Source organism: Mobula hypostoma, chromosome 1 (genome assembly GCF_963921235.1).
Source record: "Mobula hypostoma chromosome 1, sMobHyp1.1, whole genome shotgun sequence".
NCBI classification, from domain to species: Eukaryota; Metazoa; Chordata; class Chondrichthyes; order Myliobatiformes; family Myliobatidae; genus Mobula; species Mobula hypostoma.
Window position 1 is genome coordinate 227209891 of NC_086097.1, and position 21275 is coordinate 227231165.

Sequence of the window (21275 nt, forward strand, 5' to 3'; positions counted from 1 at the left end):
GTTCTTGTTGCGAAGAACGGGTGAACCCAAATGCAGGACACTGACATGGAGGTAGAGTACTCTGAAGAAGGTTTATTGAAGGTTGCAGGGAACACCGGGGAGTGAGGATTAGGCAGAGGAAAGCCGAGGAGTGAGAAAGGCTTCACCGGGTGTGGTGAGAGCGCGGCATTTAACCACTGAGCCAGCGGAGAGTGTAGGCGGGTGGTGGGATGAGGCAGAGCAGGGATGTGAGCATGGCTGGAGGAGAACGGCAGACAGGAGGATGAACGGGAAGACAGGCGGCATGCAATGCTCCTGTTAACCTGGAGAGACAGAGTTAACTCTGGCAAACAACAGCCCAGAAACAAAACGTAGAATACACAATTCTAAGCGGCTTAGAACATGGACTGACACACTGGCTGAAGCAACGATCTGGCGATGAGTGGATGGAAAGCCGGGGTATTTATGCTGCAGGTTAGATGAGATTCAGGTGCGCTGCAATCAGGAAGCCTGGGAGAACAAAAGGGAAGCCATGCCCACCTCGCCCACACACACACACACACACACACACACACACACACACGCACAGACAAACAAAGAGAGAAACAGACAGGGGAGCAGGAGAAACAGGGGGAAAAGGGAATTAGGAGAACATGAGGAATAAATGGGAGGGACAGCCGGGACCGTGACAATATTCCCTCTCAATGGGAGCCTCCAGGTGAAGCACCAGGCTTGCCCGGAATGTTGTGATGGAAGTCTCAGATGAGGGAGGGGTCTAAGATGAAGGAGCGGGGGATCCAGGTGCACTCCTCAGGACCGTATCCCTCCCAATCGACAAGGTACTGGAAACCTCTGCCTCGGCGGTGCACATCCAGTATTCACCGGATGGTGTAAACTGGGTGATTGTCGACGACCCGAGCGGGTGGAGGGGGTTCGGCAGGAGGGCACAAAGGGCTGACAGACTCAGGTTTCAGTTGGGAGACATGGAAGGTGGGATGAATGTGCATGGATCTGGGTAGCTTGAGTTCTATGTGGTCGTCTTTTGCGTTCTGTACTTGCTTCTCTTTTACGCCCTTGTTTAGTCACAGGAGATGGTGATTCTTTTGATCTTGTAACTGATACTGGTGCTGGAGATTTTCCCGACTTTGAATCAGTTGTTGGTTTCTCTTTTGTGGTAGTCAGTGAACACATTTCTTGCTCAGTTACAGACAAATGCTCAGGACTGCTTACTTTTTTAGCTGCACGAGTGGTTGGTTTATTCTGGCTACTTACGTCACTGGTCAGGTTTCTTGCTTTATCTTCAACCTTTGTGGTCTTTTCTTGCGATGGTGTTGGACTTTCTTCCTCTTGTGCTTGAACTGCTATGGCTTCAACAGGTTCATCTACTGCAGCAGATCTCTCTTCTGAATGAAGGTATCTCCTTTTAGGAGGATTTTCTACTGGAGTGTATGGGCGCTTGGGCTTTCTTTCGTTTTTGGTGGAACTTTGCTCTCTAGCACCTGTGACAGATTCTCCAGTTTGATCTTCATCTTTCAATTCACCTATGGCACTTGTGTTTATTTCTGACACAATATCCTGCTGATCTGACAACTCTCGCAACTCCACTTTTGGTGGCTCGCATTTGATGTCCATTTCTTCAGCTTGGTTTTTAGCACACAATTCCTGGGCAACATTTTCTGAACTGTGAGCCTCTTGATTTCCAGGACCTTCCACAGGAGGTATACTGGAGTCTGAAACACTAGAAGGTGCCTCGTAGCTAAAATTTTCATCTGGTGTTGGAGTAGCTGGTGAAGAAGGATCATAATGAACAAACTGTGCTTTAGCAGCAATTGGATGAAAAAGACTAGAATCTTTTGTAGTTGGATCGTCAGGAGAAGCTGCCACATACAGGATATGTAAGGATCTATGTTGTTCCAAGTTTGGATGAATATTTATCTCATTTGATTTTGCTAACTGTTCATGAGCTGGCTTTTCAGTTTGTTCTTTAACCAAAAGAGATATTTTACATCTGCCAGTCTCATTTTGTTCAGTTTCAAGCTCTTTTTCTCCCAAATTTAAATTCTCCCTAGGCTCAGCTTTGCCTCTTTTACTTTCAAAGGCTTCTGTTCTCTTCTCTAATTTGTCTTCAGATTTTATCAAATTTTCAATTTGCACCATGTTTCCTGGAGAAGCATGTGCAATTTCCTTAGTATCCAGTCTGCTTTCTTTTAAATGCAACTGGGAATTTTCTATATCAGTTCCTTCATTATTAGACTGATCATTTTCAAATTTTTCTCTTGACTTTGAGAATGTATTTTCAGATTTTTCTTCTGTACTGTTTGTTTCATTTTCTCCTAAATGCCATTCCTTTAACTCGAAATGTAGAATATCTTTTTTCCCTTCTACAATTTCTTCATTTTTAATATCTGTATGCAGGTCAGCTTTAGATCCTGACTGATCATACTCCACTTATGACTCTCTTGCATTTCATTACTTTTGGTTATTTCCACCTCCCTAACATACTCTGCCACATTTTTCAGCTTATTACTTTGTTCGTTTTCATGATCTGTTTTAGGCTTGGATAAAGCAGCTGACAAATTAATCTCGTTTTCTTCTAATTTTTCATTACAAAGCTGGCACTTTATCCTTAGAACATGACTGAATTGTTTCAAAATTACCCTTTTCAGATCTTTTCTCACCACCTTGTGCTTTATCTTTGGACTTTGCTTGCATGCTTTCTGGACAGGACAGGCTATACAGCCGACTTATGGGTAATGAGGCTCCAGGGAGAAGGTCAGTCGTACAGTTGTAAGGGCGATGTGGAGGCAGAGAAAGGGCCTGTTGCTTACTAAACACCTCTCCAAGATCATGATATTCTCTGGGAACGGTGGACAAGTCAGGGGGCTGAGAGGCAGACGAGGTCGCGGTGACCTCCACTGGGGAAAGGGCTGATTGCAGGCAAGAGGAATGGCAGAATGAGCTCCAGCTGACTATCTTCCTGGTGGACCAGTCGATGTGGGGGTTATGATGGCTTAGCCAAGGGTGGCCGAGAATTAAAGGGGCCTGAGGAGAGGAGATTAGATTGAACCATATCTGTTCCCGATGGTTTCTGGAGAGAAGGAGAAGCAGGCGTTCCGTGCAGTGCGTGACACGGCCCAGGAGTCTACCGTCTAGTGTATTGGCGTCCAGGGCGGTACACAGAGGCTCACGAGAAATACCGGCTTGCAGGGCAAGGTTTTCGTCCAGGATGTTTCTCTCTGCGCCGGAGTCCACTAGCGCTAGCAGAGGCAAGGACTGTTGATTATGACACAGAGTGGCTTGAAGCTGCATCCGGGGTCGGGGGACGAAAGGGAAGGTTGTCTGCTCACCAGGGTCCCCACTGCTACTGGTGAGCACCCCCAGTCTCTGCTGAAGGGGTTAGGTGGCAAGGAAGTGGCCAGACTGACTGCAATATAGACACTCGCCTACTCTCACTCTCCGGAGACTTTCAGCGGGAGAAAGGTGGGCCCGCCCCAGCTGTATGCGTTCCTCTCCCGGGGTGGTGCAGACGGCAGGGCTGGGAGCTACTTGGGGTGCAGGAGGGGGAGAGAGGCTTGTTCTGGCTGGAGGCGGTAAAGAGAGCTGAGAAGTGGCCAAAGGTGGTGGACAACCAGTTATCTCTCTACAGTGCTCCCGGAGGCGATTGTCCAACCTGGTGGCCAGGGAGATCAGGTAATCCAGGCTGTCAGAATAGTCTCTCGCCGCCAACTTGTCCTTCACGAGGTCGCTAGTCCACTCAGAAATACCCCCTGGAGTGACTCATCATTCCACCCTGAGTCGGCTGCTGATGTTCGGAACTCCACTGAATATTCAGCAACACTGCGGGAGCTCTGGCAGAGAGTGAGTAGGCACTTAGCGGCGTCCTTACCCCGGACTGGGTGATCGAAGATCCTTCTCTTCTCCACAATGAAACTGGCAAAAGAGGAGCAGATATCAGGTTGGTTGTCCCAAACTGCTGTGGCCCACGCTAATACGTCCCACCTTAGCGACCCCATGACATAAGAAGCTTTAGACTTATCTGTGGAGTAGGTCGACGGCTGCGGCTCAAACACCAGGGAGCATTGAAGGAGGAAACCCCGGCACTTCCCCAGGTCTCCAGCGTAGTGCTCCGGCTGTGGTACGTGAGGCTGTCTGGGTGAGGTTCAGGTGTGGGTTGAGTGATATGAGTGGAGACATGGTCCACCTGATTACTGATCTGTGCGACGTGAGCAGACAGGGAACGGAGGTTCTCCATGACCTCCCGGAGGAGTTGGTTGAGCAGACCCATAAGGGAACCCTGGCTGGCGAGGGCTTGTAGGTTGGTGCTTGTGTCCACTGGGTCCATGTTGGCCAGATCTTTCTGTTGCAAAGAATGGGTGAACCCAGACGCAGGACACTGACACAGAGGTAGAGTACTCTGAAGAGGGTTTATTAAGGGTTGTAGGGAAGGCCGGGTAGTGAGAATTAGGCAGAGGAAAGCCAAAGAGTAAGGCTTGACTGGGGATTGAACCAGGGTCGCTGCGGTGACAGAGCGGTGTTCAACCACTTAGTCCGCGGAGAGTGTAGGTGGGCGGCGGGACGAGGCAGAGCAGGAATGCAGACTAGGGTGTGAGCGTGGCCGGAGGAGAACGGCAGGCAGGAGGATGAACGGGAAGACAGGCGGCATGCAATGCTCCTGTTGACATGGAGAGACAGAGTTAACACAGGCAAACAACAGCGCGGAAACAAAACTTAGAATACACAATTCTAAGTGGCCTAGAACGTGAACTGCCACACTGGCTGAAGCAACGATCTGGCGATGAGTGGATGGAAAGCCGGGGTATTTATGTTGCAGGTCAGATGAGATTCAGGTGCGCTGCAATTAGGAAGCCTGGGAGAACAAAAGGAACGCCATGCCCACCTCGCCCACACACACACACACACACACACACACACACACACACACACACACACACACACGGGAGCAGGAGCAACACAGGGAAAAGGGAATTAGGAGAACATGAGGAATAAACGGGAGGAACAACCGGGACCGTGACAGTTCCAGTACTTTCCTCACATCCCTTTTTCCCCGAACCCTAAAAATAAAGTCGGTTATCAAAAGGATGTTGCCTTCCTTTGACTGCTTTATTTGGTATTGTTGGAGGAAAGGATATTATTTTGGAGCCGTCTGATTTGCACATTTTGGCTTTTATGTCTTATGGCCAGAAGGATGCTTTTGCTTAAAAGGAAAGCTGTGGCTCCTCCTATTCATGGCCAACGGTTATGTGATGTGATGTCATGTTTAAATTTAGAGAAGATTCAACATTCAACCTTTGAATCTAATCAAGACTTTCAAACATTGTGGGGTCCTTTTCTGAATTATTTTCAAAACCTTTGATTTGCTGTTAAAGCACAGATGTTGACTAATAACCTTTTTTTCTTTTTTTTCTATTAATCAGCTTCGGTCTTGGTAGTGGGTTAGATTTTTTTTACATAATGAAATTATTATTTTTCAAAGTTACGAACTAATTGACTTGTACAAATATAGGGTAAGGAGTCTTTATATGTGATTTAGTTTAATGTATTGACATATATATTTTTTTTTCCTGTACTCTGTATTCTTATATAAACTCCTGTGTGCATGCGCCAGTCGTGCATGCAGCCTGTTAATTTACGTTATTTGTTGTTTTTTTTATCACGGTAACATGTTGAAGCTGCACCCTCTCTAACATGCTGGTGGAGGGAGTTTTATCTGGGTTTTGAGCGCTGGAAATAGTTACATTCGGACATGTCTCATTAGCGGGGCAGCAGTATGGTCGCATTGTTTATTCCAGGGACCAGCTGATTGTGCTTCTACCGGCCGGTTTAGCGAGCAGAGCAGCAGACACCCCTGCTGAAATCTGGAGGAAAACACACAGAGGATGCAGAGGGGGATCACAAAGTTGAGGAAAGAGGACCGGGTCGAGTCAACAGAGACTTATGGAGAAGAGGAGTTCGGTGGGTAATAAAATGGACAAGTTGACGGCGCTAGCCAGGAGTCAGAGAACATTTCGGGAGTGTAGTCTTGTGTTTTACTGAAACGGGGCTGCACGAGGGCATACCCGACCAAAACTTTTCTATGTAGGGCTTCCAGACCGTTCCGGCTGACTGGAAATGCACTGAGAGCGGTAAGTGCATAGGAGTTGGGGACTTGCTGTTCTGGTTAACAACGGATGATGCAATCCTGGTTATATTACAATCGAGAAACGTGTTTGTAGACCGGATATTGAACTTTTTGCTGTTGGACTCCGGCCATATTCCACCGAGATACAACACTGGGCGTCATGGGAGGTTGTTCCTGCCTTTGGCCATCGAACTTTGCAGCTCCTCCCGTGGAGGGTCAGACACCCTGAGCCAATAGGCTGGCCCTGGACTTATTTCCATCTGGCATAGTTTGCATATTGTTGTTTGATTGTTTGCGGTTTTTGTATTGCTATATTTATGCTCTATTCTTGGTTGGTGCAGCTGTAACGAAACCCAATTTGCCTTGGGATCAATAAAGTATATCCATCTATCTATCTATAAATTAATAAAAATATTGGAAAAAGAAAAGGATGTTGCCTGGATCGGAGAGCATGCCTTATGAGAATAGGTTGAGTGATCTTGGCCTTTTCTCCTTACAGTGACAGAGGATGAGAGGTGACCCGATAGAGATATATAAGATGATGAGAGAAATTGTGGATAGCCAGAGGCTTTCTCCCAGGGCTGAAATGGTTAACACGAGGGGGCATAGTTTTAAGGTGCTTGTAAGTAGGTACAAGGGGGATGTCAGAAGTAAGTTTTTCACATAGAGTGGTGGGTGTGTGGCATGCTCTGCCAGCGACAGTGGTAGAGGCAGATAAAATAGGGTCTTTTAAGAAGCTCTTAGATAGCTACATGGAGCTTAGAAAAATAGAGGACTATGCAGTAGGGAAATTCTAGGCAGTTTCTAGAATAGGTTACATAGTCAGCACAACACTGTGGGCTGAAGGGCCTGTAATGTTCTATAGACTTCTGCGAGGGGTGATTGATAAGTTTGTGGCCTAAGGCAGAGGGAGTCAATTTTAGAAAACCTAGCACATTTATTTTTCCTATGTTTATACACTTAGTCCAGCGGTTGTGGAGCATTTGGATCCCTTCTTTGTAGAAGTCAGCGTCTTGGACCTCCAGAAGTAGTCCACAGTAGGGGGTGATTGATATGTTCATGACCTATAAGGTAGAAGGAGATGAGTTATTAACTTCAAACTTTCTGCATAATCACTCAAAAGAGTTGAACTGCACGTGCATGGAATGAGAGCTGTATAACACACCTCCTTCTACCATAGGCCACAAACTTATCAATCACCCCTGCTGTGGACCACTTGGAGGTCCAAGACGCTCTCGTTCAACACTTTGAGTGATAATGCAGAAAGTTTAAAGTTAATAACTCATCTCCTTCTACTTTAGGCCACAAACTTATCAATACCCCTGCTGTGGACCACTTCTACAAAGAAGGATCCATATGGACTGCTGGACTAAGTGTGTACATATAGGAGGGGACTATTTTGAAAAATAATTGTGCTAGGTTTTCTCCTTCTACCTTAGGCCACGAACTTATCAATCACTCGTCGTGTAGTCATAGTCATACTTTATTGATCCCTTTATTGATTCTATGTTTTATAAATGACAACCCTGGTGGAGTTTGCTCAAATGGGAGAGACTGCATATACAACAACTGTTGCCTGGGTGCTTCAGCAATCACAGCTTTATGGGAGAGTGGCAAAGAGAAAGCCATAGTTGAAAAAAAACTCACGAATCTCAGCTAGAGTTTGTCAGAAGGCATGTAGGAGACTCTGAAGACAGCTGGAAGAAGGTGCTATGGTCTGATGAAACCAAAATTGAGCTTTTTGGCCGTCAGACTAAATACTATGTTTGGCATAAGCCAAAAACTGCACATCATCAAAAACGCACCATCACTACAGTGAAGTATGGTGGAGGCTGCAACATGCTGTGGAGACGCTTCGCTGCAACAGGCCCTGAAAGGCTTGTAAAGCTAGAGGGTAAAATGAATGTAGCAAAATACAGGGAAATTCTGGAGGAAAACCTGATGCAGTTTACAAAAGAACTCCGAGTTGAGAGAAGAGTTGTTTTCCCGCAACACAATGACCCCAGGCATAAAGCCAAAGCTACACAGGAATGGCTTCAAAACAACAAAGTTGATGTCCTGAAATGGCCAAGTCAGAGTCCAGACCTCAATCCTACTGAGAATTTGTGGCTGGACTTGAAAAGTGCTGGTTGCATCCATCCCCATGCTCTGAGAGAGCTTGAGCAGTTTTGTAAAGAATGGGGAAAAATTGCAGTGTCTAATTGTGCAAAGCTGATAGAGACCTATCCACACAGACTCAAGGCTGTAATTGCTGCCAAAGGTGCATTGACTAAATACTGACTTGAAGGGGGAGAGGAATCAATTATTTTGTGTTTAATAATTGTAATAAATTTAGACCAATTTGTAGAAACTTATTTTCACTTTGATATGAAAGAGTCTTTTCTGTTAATTAGTTGTCAAAAGAGCCACATTAAATCCACTGTGATTCAATGTTGTAAAACAATAAAACATGAAAACTTCCAAGAGGTGATGAGTACTTTTTATAGGCACTGTACTTGACTTGTTTGGTGAATTAACATTAAAAGTTTTCATAAAATATTGTACATTTGATAGTCTTCTAATAAAGCTTATTCATTAATAAGTTGGAGATACTCAAACTATAATTATGGAATATATTCCATAATTATATCACGATACAGGCCCTTCAGCCGATGATGTGCTGACATTGTAACCCACTTCAGATCAATCTAACTCTCCCAGTCACATACCCCTCCATTTCCTTCATCCATATGCCTAGTTAAGGCTATGTCCACACTAGACCGGATAAATCCGTAACCAAAGCTTTTTCTCTTTGTTTTGACCCTCCGTCCACATTGAAATAGCATTTTCCTCCTCCGAAAACGGAGATTTTCAGAAACGCTCTCCAGAGTGAATAAATCTGAAAACGCCTAATATCCGGCGTAGTGTGTACAGGGTAACCAACTATTTTTAAAACCGCTGTCATGATGTGCCGAAACAAATGGTCGCGGCAGCACGACATTTCATTGTTTTCTTGAACGCAACCTCCAGCACCACAACAATATCTGACAATAGACGTGTAACAGCCTATTGTAACATTGTATGGAAATACAAGATAACACTGATGCAGTCATGTTTTGTACATGTAACAAGGTGCTTTATTAATGTATTGCTTGCGCAAACATTCAACAGATGTAATTGTCACTTTTGCCCAGTAACTCGTTTTATTGCACATGTTAAATACAGCAAAATAACACACAAAGACATGGCAAAAGTAAAGGCAAACAAATGAGGTAACAGCAAATTTCACTTTTGCCCAGTAACAAGCCTTTTTACATTTAGTTGTAGCTGTCATCCCTTTCATCGGTGAAGGGACCATGGCTGTAGGAAATGTTTCTGGGCAAACGTGTACCAAGTCTTTCGTTTGGCAATTTCCTTTTAAGTTTTTCTAGTCTGTAACCGAACAAACGCATACCAAGTCTTTTGTTTGGAAATTTCCTTTTAAGTTTTTCTAGTCTGTAACTAGACAAACGCGCACCAAGTATACCATTCCCTATTTGCTTGTTTTCTGTGTGTCCTGTGCAGCCCAGCAGGAGGAGATTCGCCCAAATATCCGTTTTAATGTGGACAGGGGTATCTTTAAAAATGCCTAGTGTGGACGCCTGTCGTTTTTACGCGAAACTGGCGTTTTCAAAATTATCCGGTCTAGTGTGGACGTAGCCTAAGAGTCTCTGGGGAAAAGGTTGCTGACTGTTCTCTCTATTTATGCCTCCTTTCATCTTATACACCTCTATCAAATCGGCTGTTATCGTCCTTCGCTCCAAAGCTAAAATCCCCAGCTCACTAACTTTTCCTCATAAAACATGCAGCATCCTGATAAATCTCCTCTGCACACTCTCTCTAAAGCTTCCATATCCTTACTGTAACGAAGGAAGCAGAACTGAACACAATACTCCAATTGTATAATTTTACAGAACTACAACATTACCTCGTGATTGAACTCAGTTCCCCAACTATGAAGCCTAGCACACCATATGTCTTCTTAATCAGCCTATCAACTTACATGGTGTCTTTGAGGAATCTATGGATTTGAACCCCAGGATCCTTCTGTCCCTCTACACTGCTAAGATTCCTGCCGTTATCCTTGTACTCTGTTTTCAAGTTTGACCTTTCAAAATGTATCACTTCACACTCCTCCAGATTTAACTTAATTTGCCACATCTCTGACCAGCTCTGCATCCTAACAATGTCCTATTATAGCCCACAAGAATCTTCTGCACTATCCACAACATTACCAGCTTTCATGTCATTTGCAAATTGGATATCTTCTTCATCCAAAATATTCATAAAAAGCACAATGAGCAAGAAGCCCTGAACAGATCCCTGTAGAACACCACTCGTCACTGACCTCCATCTACTACCATCCTCTGCCTTTTGTGGATAAGTCAATTCTGAATCCACATAAGCCATGTTTCCCTGGATCCCGTACCTCCTGACTTTTTGCATGAGCCTACCATGAGAAACCTTGTCCAACACCTTACTAAAATCCATGAACACCACATCCACTGCTCTACCTTCATCAATCTGTTTTTCACTTTCTCGAAGAAGTCAATCAGACCCGAAAGGCATGTCTTACCCCTCACAAGGCCGTACTGACTATCTCTAATCAAACTATGTTTTTCCAAACACTTATAAATCCTGCCTCTAAAATTTCTGTCCAATAGTTTGCCCATGGCTGATAAATAGTCTATAGACTATTTATAGACAGTGGTCTATAATTCCTCGGGCTATTCCTATTTCCTTTCTTGAACAAAGTAATAACATTTGCCACTTTCCAATCTTCTGGTGCTATTCCTGTGTCCAATGAGGACACTAAGATCATTACCAAAGGTTCAACAATCTCTTTCTTAACTTCAGGTAGTAACCTGAGTTAAATCTCATTTCATCCCAGGGATTCATCTATCCTAATGTTTTTTTTAAAGTTCCAATACATCCTCCTTCTTAACCTCACACTTATCATTAGTGAATACTGAAATAACATATTCATTAAGGGTTTGCCCTACCTTATGGCTAGTGAATACTGAAATAACATATTCATTAAGGGTTTGCCCTACTTTATCACTAGTGAATACTGAAATAACATATTCATTAAGGGTTTGCTCTACCTTATCACTAGTGAATACTGAAATAACATATTCATTAAGGGTTTGCCCTGCCTTATCACTAGTGAATACTGAAATAACATATTCATTAAGGGTTTGCCCTACCTTATCACTAGTGAATATTGAAATAACATATTCATTAAGGGTCTGCCCTGCCTTATCACTAGTGAATACTGAAATAACATATTCATTAAGGGTCTCCCCTACCTTATCACTAGTGAATACTGAAATAACATATTCATTAAGTGTTTGCCCTGCCTTATCACTAGTGAATACTGAAATAACATATTCATTAAGGGTTTGCCCTACCTTCTGAGTCCAGGCACATATTTTCTCTTTTACTCCTGATCAGTCCTGACCTCACTCTAGTTATCATCATACTCTTCACATATGTGTAGAATGCCTTGAGATTTTCCTTAATCCTACTCATTTTCTCATATTCCCTTCTAGCTCTCCTAAGTCCCTTCTTATGCTTCTCCTGGCTACCTTTTACTTCTTAAGAACCCTGTCTGATCCTTTCTTCCTTTTGAGTAATATGGCCTCTCCTCTAGTTAGTGTGTCCACAGATTGTGTCAGGAATCCTTCCTCACCACCCCTAACAATTTTTGCCTCATCTAAACCTTTCACACCAAGGAGATATCCACATAATTATATCTGATTTACTACCTAACCATAAATAGTTTAACTTCCATTTTGTTAATATTATTGCTATCCTTACATCTCACACTATTATATGTATGAGATCATTTATTTTGATGCAAATTTATTTTGTTTTTACAGATGGTGAACACATTTTTGATTCATAGTAAAGCAAAGAAAGGAACTATACCTGTCTTGAATGTCAATGATGTATTTTCAGGCATCTAGAAAGATAAAAAGCAATATAAAGAGTATAATCCCTCAGCTGTAAAATTTTATTGTAGAAGATAACGTACTGTATGGTTCCATTTTATCTTTAAGGATATTTCTCAAAAACAAGGGAAAATAGGTCTAGAACAGGGGTTTCCAAACTTTTTATATGCCATGGGCCAATACCATTAAGCAAGGGGTCTGTGGACCCTAGGTTGGGAACCTCTGGTCTAGAATTAGAAGTTAATTGGTTGCTTTGCAGTGGAGCAACAACCATTTTGGTTATGGCCCCATTGATGATTGAAAGGAGAATAGATCTGGCAAAAGTTTCAAGCTAGTGGGGAGAATGGATGTGGAAGGAGAGGTGAGGGTGTGCTGGATGCTGAATAAAAGTCAGTGAATAAATCCTATCTTGTATTCATAACACCACAGAAAAATGCTATTCAGTCTATCACATCCTTGCCAGTCCTGAGCAGAGCAATTGCATTAATCCCATTCCTCTTTTCTGTTTCTTTGTACCTTCTGCAACTCTGAATCAGAATTAAGTTTATTATCACCTACATATGTCATGAAATATGTTTTTATTGGCAGTGTTACAGTGCAAGACAGAAAAAATACTGCGAGTTACAAAATAGTGCAAAAGACTGATAACAAAGTAGTGTTCATGAGTTCATGGGCCATTCAGAAATCTGATTCCCTTTGATTCCTTTTGCCTTCAACATACACAATTTGCAGTAGCCAATTAAGCTATCTAGACAGGAGAAACCAGAACACCCAGAATAAATCTATGTGTCCACAAGAAGAGAAGTGCCAGCATTGTGTTCCATTGCCAGGTTGGGACCTGCTCGAGGATATGGGTATGTGGGATGAGAGCAAGCTCTGTAACTGCATATAGCTTACTCCATTATGAATTAAAATGCTGGAAGTGTGCATTGCACTTTGTTGGATATGACTGTGTATGTAATTCCCAAGTCTTTAATGCATAAGGTAATAGATGCATGAAGGAGACAAAATGAAAATCATGAATTTTGTGAGGCATAAAAAGTCCCTGATTATAAGGGATTATTTTACTTTAGAAACTGGACAAAACATGGTTTTGTGTGTGGATTACTTTTATCAGTATTATATTTCAGCATAAAAAATATAGATGTTATCAGGGAAATGCTCGTTTATAACATGTTGCTAAGTGAGCATAAATTTAAATGTTTCTGTTGTGGTTGGCAATTGTTAATATACCAAGATTTCTCCTTGAATTATGTAACATTAGGTTTTGTAAGGTAGTAGCTATGTCGAAATACAAAAGTTGCAGTCTTATTTCCAGTGTAGATTAAATTCATCATCTTAAAAAATGTGCCAATTTATTTGGCATGACCTTGCTGTTATATAGGCCCCTAAAGCAATTATTCAAGTGGATCATCTTAAAAGTAACAAAAAGTGGTCATGTAATTTTGAATTGGTACAATTCTAGATGTGAGCAGTTTTAGAAAATTATTTATTATTTATTGAGAGGGAATCTGAGGTAATTACATCTTAGCATATGATTGTGAAATATATATAGAAACAGACCCATAACGTGAAATGAAATAAAAAGGACAGTCTCCAAAAACTTGCATCATGTTCTCTCATCTGAGACCATACTTCACAAGTGCAGGGTGAAGGTCAAGGAGCTATCTTAACTCCATCAATCCTGTGGACAGTTACAAATGACCTTTCACTTTCTATAAGACATTCAATATTCTGAATTGTGGGGATACATTTTTCTGTGTTTAGAAAATGGGAAAATAAAAGACTTTCATGCTGCTAAAGGTGCAGGATCTTCTGAACGCTTCATTCACCCTGTGTGCTGATACAAACTAATATCTAATTTACACCGACTGAGCCATATTCTGAAAAATTGAATTTCTAAAATTGTTATTGAAACCATAGGTAAACTTTCAGCATATAGAGTAGGTTATTAGTCACTAGATTGGGCATTTTATCATTCTAAATGGAAACAGGGAATTTGTGTATTTTTTTATTTCTATCTTATATTGAAATATTAAATTATACAGTCTGTATGTTCAACAGTGAATTATTTTCAATATTTTCATAAAGAAATGCAGTATTAAGCTGGGTATAGGAGGGAAAATATTTGTAGATTAGCATTATAAAGACCTCAAAAAATTGTACTATTATGCTTTAATTTTGTAGATTCATCAGAAAGAAAGCAAAATTTGTGTTTTGGAAGAAGAGCTGTTGGATGCCCGAAAGCAATATTCTGTTTACTATGAAGAGGTATTAATTTTAAGAATAAATAAATGTTGCAACCTTTTTAATGACTTACTAGTTAGTAAGGATTCCTGCTTTAATCTTTTATAATAGCTTGCTAAATTGGACAGATTGTATGCTGAAGAAAATATAAGGCGATATTATCCGTGATGTTTTATAAGACCATAAGACATAGGAGTAGAACGAGACTATTCAGCCCTTCAAATCTGTTCCACAATTCCATCGTGGCTGATCCCGGATTCCGCTCAACCCCATACATCTGCCTTCTCGCCATATCCCTTGATGCCCTGACCAATCAGGAGATTATCAACTTCTGCTTTAAATATACCTACGGTCTGTGGTAGAGCATTCCACAGATTCACTACCCTCTGGCTCAAAAAATTCCTCCTTATCTCTGCTCTAAAATGTTGCCCCTCAATTTTGAGGCTGTACCCGCTAGTTCTGGATACCCCCGTCAGAGGAAATATCCTCTCCACATCCACCTTATCTAGACCTTTTGACATTTGGTGGGTTTAAAAGAGATCCCCACACATTGTTCTAAATTCCAATGAGTACAGGCCAAAAACTGTCAAATGTGCCTCATATGTTAATCCCTTCAATTCCCAGAGTCATCCTCATGAACCTCCTTTGGACTTTCTCCAATGACAATACATCCTTTCTGAGATATGGGGCTGAAAACTGTTGACAATACTCCAAGTGCAGCCTGAGTAATATCTTATAAAGCCTCAGCATTATCTCCTTGTTTTCATATTCTATTCTTTTTGAAATAAATGCCAACATTATAAAGTGTGAGGATTTTCTGGCATAGAGTATATTACAACATACTCTGTTGGACTTGTTTATGTGTGCTTAGATTTTAAAATGTTTGTCTTTAAATGAACTAATTCTGGTGAAGTAGAGTAACAGAGCAGCTGGATTCTGGTGAACAATGGAACAAACAATGCACCTCTTAATTAATGATTGAGGACTGAAATAAATATTTTCAAAAACCTGCAAATACCATGATCCGTAATATATTTATTTCTTATTACTAGTTGCTGAATAATTGCTGGGCTTCTTAACAGCAATATCTGAGCCATTTGAGTCATGATGTTAATGTACCATAGTAAACTAATTCTAAGAACAGTAGAATCATGATTGTCCATAATTCTCTGATTCCCAGACATGAGGGATAGAAAAGATTTTCTGAAAGTACTGAGGGATAAAGTACTGTTATTAAATGGAAAAGGGTACAGTCAATATTTCAGCCGGAAAGGTCGACTGTGCTCTTTTCCATAGATGGTGCCTGGCCTGCTGAGTTCCTCCAGCATTTTGTGTGTTGCTCAGATTTCCAACATCTGCAGATTTTCTCTGTTATTGAGTTCACCACACTGTGCAAGGACAGATGCTCAAGATGGAGAAACAATTGGGTGAGATAGGCCATACAAGGGGTTATAAGTGGAGATTGTATATAGGCTTCAAAATGGAAATTATAAAGGATTATATAGGACAGAGAAGAAAACAAGAAATAATGGGGCATTACAATGTGTCTGCAATAATTTTGACTATTTCTATCATATATATAGATTAGACAAATCAAATTTGCAATGATAACCTTGAATACAAGCTCACAGTTGGTTTCTTAGAGTAAAACGTTGAAGTACCAGTCAAGGAGGTGAGTATTTAAGGTTTTGTGTAATGAAACCAGTTTAAAAAGGATCTAGTGCTTTCCCAGTGTATATGACGAATAAACTTTTCTCGTGCTTCCAGCCGTGTACATTTATCGATTGTAATCGATGATTCGATAACAAACTCTGTTGTCATTGTCAGGGATGATGCCTGGGCATGTCTAGTCCAGTGGTATTTCCAACCCCGGAACCCGTCCCTCCTGATTGGTTAGTCCTCATCCAATCAGGTTTCCTCTGGATTTAAACGCAAACAACAGGAATTCTGCAGATGCTGGAAATTCAAGCAACACACATCAAAGTTGCTGGTGAACGCAGCAGGCCAAGCAGCATCTATAGGAAGAGGTGCAGTCGACGTTTCAGGCCGAGACCCTTCGTCAGGACTAACTGAAGGAAGACTAACTCTTCCTTCAGTTAGTCCTGATGAAGGGTCTCGGCCTGAAACGTCGACTGCGCCTCTTCCTATAGATGCTGCTTGGCCTGCTGCGTTCACCAGCAACTTTGATGTGTGTTGCTTCCTCTGGATTTATTTCAATGAGGCATGGTGGAAACTTGAATCAAGGAGCACAGGAGGTGTATCTGTTTGGGTTACCCAGAGAAATCGTGGTAGCATTTGCAATGGCCATAGGCTTGACTTGACAGCACAAAACTACCATTCAGTGCCAATGACCTTTGGGACTGCTTGGTAAAGGAAACCATTGAAACGGCGACACCTCTTTCTCGTTTATTAGGGAGAGAGCGAGCCTGTGGTATGTTGAGTATTGGGTGAACAAGTAGTCTTTGGGCTAACTGCAAGTCTGTGTCTTTGCTGTTGCCTTGCTCACACTTGAGTGCTCGGTGGCAGGTGCCGATGCTTTTTTTTGTTGGTGGGGGGGAGGGGTGAGCGTTGCTTGCTGCCGCTTACGCGCAGCAGGGAGGGGAGCTGTGTGGGACTTGAGGTTTATCTGTCATTCATTCTTTGGGGGAACTCCACTGTTTTTCATGGATGGTTGCGAAAAAAAACATTTCAGGATGTATATTGTATACATTTCTCCGACATTAAATGTACTTTTGTGTTGGTGCGTGGCCAAGTGGCTAAGGCGTTAGGTCACTAGTTCGAGCCTTGGCTGAGGCAGCGTGTGTTCCCTTGATCAAGGCACTTAACCACACATTGCTGTGGGAGGATACCGGTGCCAAGCTGTATGAGTCCTAATGCCCTTCCCTTGGACAACATCGGTGGTGTGGAGAGGGGAGACTTGCAGCATGGCAGCTGCTGGTCTTCCATACAACCTTGCCCAGGCCTGCAACCTGGAAACCTTTCAATGCGCAACTCCATGGTCTCATGAGACTAATGGGTGCCTATAAAAAATATACCTTTGAAACCTTTGAAAACGAGAGGAAAAGAATTTTAACAAAGGCGAAGGTCTCGCTCTAAGTAAGAACTGGAATTCTATTTTAAACAAGGTGGGAAAGTGGAAACAGAGTGAAGACTAACCAATCAGGAAGGATGAACTCTCGGGGTAGAAATACCACCGGACTAGACATGCCCAGACATCATCCCTGATTAAGGTGGCAGAGTTTGTCATTGAAACGTAGGTTATAATCGGTACCTTTACCTGGCTGGAAGCCAAAGAAGTGCTTATTCAAGACCAGTTTAATTAATGGCTTCAAAGGAAAGGATCCCTTAGAATGACAGGATTTCAAATTCAGTTTGAGAATGAGAAACCTTGATCTGTTGTCTTAAATTTAAACAAAAGCCATTTACAATGTATATTGTATACATTTCTCTGACATTAGCACAGTTGGCCAAAGTGATTGAAAAAAATACTTTAAAGGGTAATTAGAGAGACCTGCAAGAGCAGATATTTAAGGATACATTTCATAAATCTCAGAAAGGTATATTCTGATGAAAAATTATGGCTGTGCGGGAAGGGCACGCATTTGCAGCCAAATAAGGAAGTTAAGGAAAGTGTTCAAATGAAAGAAAAAAACCCATAATGTTGCAAAGATTAAAGGCAGACGTTCTAAATAATTACTTTGGACTAGCCTTCATGTAGAAGATATTAAAAACGTCAAGAGTATCAAAGAAGGGAGAAATGTAAAATATTCCATTTTATTCAAGAAAAAGTACTAGGCAAATTTACGGGGCCAAAGGCATGCAAGTCTACTGGATCTGATGGCCAGCGTCACAAGATATTAAAGGAAAAGTTGCTTTTGCTGTAATGACCAAAACTCCATGGTTTTGGAGAGGCCCCTGTGGAAAACTACAAAAAAATAACAAAGCTGTTAAAGAAATGAGAGAGAAAGCAAAAAAACAAAGGTTTTTAAAAAAAGGCTGCAGTTCATTATTGAAGTGGTAAGTGCAAGGCATTTAGAAAATCACAGAGCAATCAAACAGTCAACGTGGTTTTATAAAAAGAAAAAATTCCCTGTAACCAATTCTTCCTACGGTCACATGAACTTTCTCCAGAGCCTTCCACTGGCATACATACCTGGGCAATTTACATTGGCCAATTACCTTAGCAACTCTCATGATTTTAAATATGGGAGAAAACTATATAAACTCCACACACACAGGTAAGGATTGAACCCAAATTGTTGGAGCTGTGAGGCAGCAGCTCTATTGGCTGCACCAGTGTGTGGTCCTTATGGAATACAATAGGACAAATGTAAAGCTATCTCCTCTGGAAGGAAAAGTGATAAAATAAATTATTACTTAAATGGTATTATTACTTAAAATGTTGTGCTACAAAGAATCATGAAGTACAAAAGGTTGCAATGTAGGTACAGCAAGTAATTAGCAGTGCTTCATAAACACAAAATATTCTGCAGATGCTGGGGTCAAAGCAACACTCACAACACACTGGAGGAACTCAGTAGGTCGGGCAGCATCCGTGGAAACGTTGACTGATCGTTTCCACGGATGCTACCCGACCTGCTGAGTTCCTCCAGCATGTTGTGAATTTAGCAGAGCTTAATGGAATATTGACCTTTACTGCAAGGAGTATGGAATATAACAATTGGAAGGATTTGATACAACTTTCCAGGATGGTACCATCCTACAGTACTTCACAGGGATTTGGCTTCCATTTTTTAAGATGAATATACTTTCATTGGAGGTGTGTAAAGAAGGTTCACTGGTATGATTCTGGGGTTATGGAAGCTGAAGTACAAAGAGGAGTTGAGCATTTTGTCCCTATATCTATTGGAGTTTTAAAAAAAATGAGAGGTGACCATATCGAAAAGCAAGATTCAGAGGCAGATGCTGAAACGATGTTTTCCCTACTGAGAATTTTATTTAGAACCCGAGGCATTGTTGCAGAATAAGAAGTTACCGTTTAAGATGGAGGTGAGAAGGATTTTTTTTTCTCTGAAAAGTTTGCTTCTTTCCTGTTTGCCTGTTATGTCCAAGTGTGTTGCCCATGATCTTACTGAAGGTTGGAACAAGTTCAGGACCCAGTTGGCCTACTCCTACTCCTCATCCTGTCTCTAATGATTGCATATTTGTTTGATAATGCATATATACCTACAAGTTTGTAAAACGCTATTAAAAAGTATTATGCTGTAAAAGCAAGAAACAGCAAAAACTGGACATCTGAAATGAGAAATCATTGTGATCATCAACTTGGAATGATAAATTTTTAAGTTTCTCTCTCCATACAATGTATGTTCCCTCTCCTGCTAAGTATTTCCATCATTGTTCGGTTTTCATTGTGTGTTATACTTATTGTGTTATGTTAGCAAGCTGAATAATGGTTACTGACAAGATATTTTAATGGTTATTCCAAGATCTAGTTTATAAGTAAATTTTCTATGAATATTTTTGTAGGACAAAATAAAAGAGGATACATCTTAATCATCACTTTGTACCATAATTATAGAAACATAGAATAGTACAGCACAGTACAGGCCCTTCGGCCCACAATTTTGTGCCAACCCTCAAACCCTGCCTCCCATATAAGCCCCCACCTTAGATTCCTCCATATACCTGTCTAGTAGTCTCTTAAACTTCACTAGTGTATCTGCCTCCACCACTGACTCAGGCAGTGCACTCCACGCACCAACCACTCTCTGAGTAAAAAACCTTCCTCTAATATCACCCTTGAACTTCCCATCCCTTACCTTAAAGCCATGTCCTCTTGTATTGAGCAGTGGTGCCCTGGGGAAGAGGCGCTGGCTATCCACTCTATTTATTCCTCTTATTATCTTGTACACCTCTATCATGTCTCCTCTCATCCTCCTTCTCTCCAAAGAGTAAAGCCCTAGCTCCCTTAATCTCTGATCATAATGCATACTTTCTAAACCAGGCAGCGTCCTGGTAAATCTCCTCTGTACCCTTTCCAGTGCTTCCACATCCTTCCTATAGTGAGGTGACCAGAACTGGACACAATACTCCAAGTGTGGCCTAACCAGAGTTTTATAGAGCTGCATCATTACATCGCGACTCTTAAACTCTATCCCTCGACTTATGAAAGCTATAACCCCATAAGCTTTCTTAACTACCCTATCCACCTGTGAGGCAACTTTCAGGGATCTGTGGACATGTACCCCGAGATCCCTTTGCTCCTCCACACTACCAAGTATCCTGCCATTTACTTTGTACTCTGCTTTGGAGTTTGTCCTTCCAAAGTATACCACCTCACACTTCTCCGGGTTGAACTCCATCTGCCACTTCTCAGCCCACTTCTGCATCCTATCGATGTCTCTCTGCAATCTTTGACAATCCTCTACACTATCTACAACACCACTAACCTTTGTGTCGTCTGCAAACTTGCCAACCCACCCTTCTACCCCCACATCCAGGTCGTTAATAAAAATCACAAAAAGTAGAGGTCCCAGAACAGATCCTTGTGGGACACCACTAGTCACAATCCTCCAATCTGAATGTACTTCCTCCAGTACCACCCTCTGCCTTCTGCAGGCAAGCCAATTCTGAATCCACCTGGCCAAACTTCCCTGAATCCCATGCCTTCTAACTTTCTGAGTAAGCCTACCGTGTGGAACCTTGTCAAATGCCTTACTAAAATCCATATAGATCACATCCACTGCACTACCCTCATCTATATGCCTGGTCACCTCCTCAAAGAACTCTATCAGGGTTGTTAGACACGATCTGCCCTTCACAAAGCCATGCTGACTGTCCCTGATCAGACCATGATTCTCTAAATGCCTATAGATCCTATCTCTAAGAATCTTTTCCAACAGCTTTCCCACCACCGACGTAAGGCTCACTGGTCTATAATTACCCGGACTATCCCTACTACCTTTTTTGAACAA

General features: G+C 41.9%; 1 protein-coding gene across 1 annotated transcript in view; it reads left to right on the forward strand.

The window, feature by feature from the left end:
- The window catches only part of LOC134349574 (paramyosin), a 674039-nt gene that overhangs the window by 323744 nt on the left and 329020 nt on the right, over positions 1-21275 (forward strand). Inside the window, exon 9 of the mRNA XM_063054149.1 lies at positions 14278-14361. Coding sequence (XP_062910219.1) covers positions 14278-14361 — 84 coding nt within the window. The remainder of the gene's footprint in view (positions 1-14277; positions 14362-21275) is intronic.